The sequence below is a fragment of the Grammomys surdaster genome, unplaced genomic scaffold (genome assembly GCF_004785775.1).
Source record: "Grammomys surdaster isolate TR1022 unplaced genomic scaffold, NIH_TR_1.0 126187, whole genome shotgun sequence".
Lineage (NCBI taxonomy): Eukaryota > Metazoa > Chordata > Mammalia > Rodentia > Muridae > Grammomys > Grammomys surdaster.
In genome coordinates this window covers 7,110,893-7,115,872 of record NW_021620993.1, presented here as the reverse complement: position 1 = coordinate 7,115,872, position 4,980 = coordinate 7,110,893, and the positions used below count along the sequence as shown (strand labels likewise).

The 4,980-nt window shown below is 43.0% G+C and overlaps 1 protein-coding gene across 1 annotated transcript in view; it reads left to right on the top strand.

Moving 5' to 3' along the window:
- The window catches only part of Sfi1 (SFI1 centrin binding protein), a 66,753-nt gene that overhangs the window by 27,363 nt on the left and 34,410 nt on the right, over positions 1–4,980 (top strand). The window contains exon 8 of the mRNA XM_028758133.1: positions 3,832–3,934. Within this exon, the coding sequence (XP_028613966.1) occupies positions 3,832–3,934 (103 nt within the window). The remainder of the gene's footprint in view (positions 1–3,831; positions 3,935–4,980) is intronic.

Sequence of the window (4,980 nt, the reverse complement as noted above, 5' to 3'; positions counted from 1 at the left end):
TCACCAGGACCACTGTCCACTGCAGCCCCTGCTCTGCATCTCACCAGCGTCACACAGGTACCCACAGGACAAAGTTGTCAAAGACCAGCTTTGCCATCCAGGATAAACTCAGGCAGGGTGTAGAGTTGGCAGTTGACTGGGGCCAGTGAGAATGCTCTCTGGAAGGCCAATGAAGAATTCCTTTGGGGGCTGTAAGAGGTTGGTGAAAAAATAAAGAAAAAGAAAAGGAGGGAGAGAATAATACACACACACACTGTAACACATTGAGTGGATGGAGCAAAGCTCCGACAAGCAGGCTCCAACTTTATTTTTTCTCCCATAGCTTATATATCCCAGCAAAACCTTTTAAGCAATGTAGAATTACAATGTGATCACATTCTTTTTCTCCTCTAGTAAATGATTATGAAAAAACCAGTATGTTCCCTAATACCTTTATATGAAAAAACATTACGTAGTACATGTTAAAAAAAGAGAGAGAGAGAGACAAATTATTCCCAAGAATCCATATGCATTTGTGACTAAGCAACGTATAGATTAACAGAGTATGAGCAAGCAGTGTAATTTTCTCAGCAAGTTTTTCTTACTGGCAGGCAGCAATTTGTGGTTACGAAGAAAGGATCAATTATCTTATTTATCTTAAGAAGGAATCGTATAAAAATCTTAAAAGAATTATAAATCTAAACTTTTATATAAAAAATAAGTCATTTCTACTTTAAATCCTCAGGGTACACATCTGCTTATTAACAATTTATTACATTATATCAGGAATCTGAGGGCAAAAATGAGTACAGGAAGTTAATCATCACCTTGATCTTGCTTTAGCTAAAAAGGCAGCTAGGGCTAGCCAGGCTGCCATTGTTCTTTTTCTCTGACCTTAAAAATTCCTAGCTCAACTAGCAAGAGTGCGCATTTCTGAACTCTCAGTTGTTCCCTAAGGTTTTCTGCATCAGAGCCGCTAACAGAACCATCTTCATCTAGCTTCACTAACAGTCTGTTTTCCAAGTGCTTTCTAAGGACGGTGGTCATTGCTAACAAGCTACGTTTCTAAGTCTTTCCAAGGGTGGTAATGGAGTCATTAATGTATTCTAGCAGCAGTGCTTGAGAAAGGTGAAGTCCTGGTATTGTGAGTGCCGGAGATACTGCCCAGTGAGGGACTGGAAGCCCCTTAGAGTTTTTGTACAATTCTTAGATTAAGAGGGTTGTGAAGACAACAGCAGAGCAAAACTCCACAGCATCATGGAGTCCCCAGGACACGTACGCAGTCCTCAGGGTTCTCTCTCCAAGGCATGCTCATCATGGCTGTGCTAACTGGTGGGCCGAATTCCATGAGTTCTAAAGCCATTTGTTCTTCCTTCTGCATGGCCCTTGACACAAAGTCTACTTTGAATCTCTTGACACATTGTAACAAAGTGTCTTTATAACTGGTTCTGTGCTTTGCTCCTTGTGGTTCTCTGGATCCTGAATGTTAGTATTGTACAAGCTCAGGAGAGATGGGTCCTGAGTACAGTTTGCTAGCTTTACAGCTATACTTACTTAGATCTAATCCCTGACCCAGCATGTGTCATTGGGTTATTTCACCTCTCCGTATTTCTATTTTCTCTTCTGTGAAATGGGTTTACAATTAGTTATCGTTCAGGGTTCTTACTGGGAATAGATCAGATAATATCTGTGAGTTTGTTAGCAGTGTCCAGGATATCTGTGGACAGAAAGAATTTTTATTTGTTTAGTGTATGTGCATGTATATGATGTATGTGCCTGTGTTAAAGTGTGGTTGCACATGTGTACAAAGATTGATTACTTCTTCACTCTCTACTAACTTTTTTTTTTTTTTTGATAAAGGATCTTACTAGGTTGGCCTTGATGGCCTCAAACTCATAAAAATCCTCCTGCCTCTGCCTCCTGAGTTCACCACCATGCTAGGCTCTACCTTATTTTTTAAGAAAGCATCTCTCACTGAATCTGGAAGTCACCAAATCAGCTAGGTTGGCTGGCCATCTACTGAGCTTCCAGGGAACCCTCTTGACTCTGCCCTCAGCGTGGAGGCTACAGATGCTTGTCTCTGGGACTGAGCTTTTATGTGGGTGCTGGAGATCTAACTCAAGGCCTCATGATTGCATAGCTAGCACTTTACCATCTGAGCCATCTCCCCAGCCGTAAGAAACTATTTAAGTAAAAATAAGTAATTTAAAATGTATTTTGTTTTAAAATGTTTAATTAGTGCGCAGCTCTACCTGAGTCTGTTTTTGTTTTATGAGTTCATTAACTCTGTGTTTTCGTTGAGGAGTTAGTGCTCTGGTCTGTTTGGGTCCTGATCACTGTGTTCATAATTCTGTAAGTGCGTAAAGAGAGGAAGCGTGCAGATAGCTGTAGATGTGGAAGTGAGCCGTGGCCCAGGACGGAAAGGTCTTTGTGAGGAGTGACGAAGCCAAGTGAGTTGTTTCAGTGTTGTTTGGTTTGGTTTCTTTTAGAGGGTAGAGATGAATGACTTGGTTTCTCTCCCATAGCTTTTTTTAAAGGTCTGTTTTTTTTTCTGTGTATGTTTGCATACCACTGTGTGTCTGGTGCCTGTAGAGGCCAGAAGAGGTCACTGGATCCCCTGGGACTGGTGTTCCATATGCTTGTGAGCCAACAAGGGGATGCTGGGATTCAGACCCGGGTCCTCTGGTGGAGTAGCCATGGATATGAACCTCTGAGCCTTCTCTGGAGCCCATGCAGGTTGTTTCTTCGAGCAGAGACTGCTATTTTCCAACAGCAAATAAGAAAATAGCTAAGAGGAGGAGGCTGCAGTGTAGGGGGTTAGGAAGGAGAGATCCTGCAGGCTTGGAAACCCAAAAGCCATTTTTCTTTGTCTTCAGATGTTCCTATCACATCTGAGTTTTAAATGTTGGCAGCTCCTGTTTTTGAGAACTGAATTGTGTAGCCAGAGAAGCAGGGCATGTCTATGGTGCTGCGGGGCTGGGACTCAGTAGAGAGCCTGCCTGACATGCACACGGCCCTGAGTTCATCTCCAGTACTGCAAACAAACAAGATGGATGGTAATTTATAGTGCTTTTTTTTTTTTTTTGAGATAGGGTTTCTCTGTGTAGCCCTGGCTGTCCTGGAACTCACTCGGTAGACCAGTCTGGCCTCGAACTCAGAAATCCGCTTGCCTCTGCCTCCCAAGTGCTGGGATTAAAGGCGTGTGCCACTACCACCCAGCTAATTTATAGTGCTTAAGTCTCCATCTGACATTATAGTTTCTGGCCAATAAATAAATAAATAAATAAATAAATCCACCTGTTTATTTATTCTTGTTTTTTTTTTTCCCCCAAGACTTTCTTTGTATAACAGTCCTGGCTGTCCTGAAATGCACTTTGTAGACCAGACTAGCCTCAAACTCACAGAAACTTGCCTGCCTCTACCTCCTGAGTTCCGGGTTAAAGTCATGCACCACCACTGCCTGGCTAATAGCCCTTAATTTTTAAAAATTACAATGTATTTAGTGTGTGAGAAAGAGGTGATGCATGTGGAGGTCAGAAACAACCTGTGGAAATCAGTTTTCTCCTCCCACCACGTGAGTGCCAGAGATTGAACTCAGGTTGTCAGACTTGGTGACGTGAGTACGTGTACCCACTGAGCTGTCGTTTTGTCCTGAGGATTGCATATTTTGACTTTCGTTTTTCTTTGCAGCAGTAGGTCAGCAGGTGTTAGTTTAAAGAAGGCACTGTGAGGGGGAGACACTTGGGCTAAAGTTCAGAAGCACTGCTTTAATGTAATGGTCCTTCTCTCTTCTGATAGAAGAGAGAACTCCCCTAACCCTGGACTGATTCCATCTTTGATTTGCTCTTTCAGTTTCTGGTGGAGCAAGTGGAAGTGGCGACTAGGACAAGCCTGTGCAGAGCATGCTCTCCACGCAGCGGCTGTGAAGCACAGGGCTCTGAGCCTCCAGCTTCAGGTTTGTCTGACATACTCAGGCTATGGTGTTCTAGGACTATGTAGTTAGCAGGAAGTCTTCTCTCTGCTGCTGCTTGTTGGGAGTGCAGCTGGGGGTCTGGGGCATTGTGGTGGGAGAGCAGTGTGGAAGGTGAGGCTGTAGCGGATGGGCACTGCCGTAAGAGATATGCACTTGTTCTCCATCCAATTTCCATGCAGAGCTGATTTCACTAAATTTATTATAAACTGTCAGAAGTATGTTCTTATTTCATTACTCTTTCTCTGTAGCAAACTAGAAAATAATGCCAAAACCAAGGTCAAATAAGGTCAAAACCAAGACTGGAGAGAGAACCCTGCTGCTTTACTCTCATGGGGTATTTGGGTTTTGATATTTGTTTTCTCTTTTCTTTCTTTTTTTTAAAAGATTTATTTATGTATATGTATTTTATATATATTAGTGCTTTTTCTTAATGCAGGCTAAGAGAATAAATTGGATCTCATTACTATGGTTGTGAGCCACCATGTGGGAGCTGGGAATTGAACTCAGAACTTCTGGAAGAGCAGCCAATGCTCCTAACCACTAAGCCTAACCTTCAGCCCTGGATTTTGGCTTTTGAGACAGGGTCTCACGTAGTCTGGACTGTCCTTGAACTTGCTATGTAGTGGAACATGACCTTCACTTTCTGATCCTCTTGCCTCCTCCCAAGTGGTAGGACCATGCTTGTTGACTGAAAGCCACCACTCCATGCTGTGACTATATGTTAATAAAACATGCCTGGGTCTCTGTACACACTTGGTATACACACACACCTGCACATAAGCATACAGACGTATAAACAAATGGACTTGCCTATCTTGAAGGCTGAAAAGATGATTTAGTAGATAAGAGTGCATCACCTCTTACGGAAGACCCGAGTTTGGTTCCTAGAACCAATATTGAACAGCTCAGAAGCACCTATAACTCCAGCTCCAGGGGATCTGATACCATCTGGCCTTCTCAGGTACCTGGACTCATGTGCATACACACACACACACACACACACACACACACACACACACACACACACA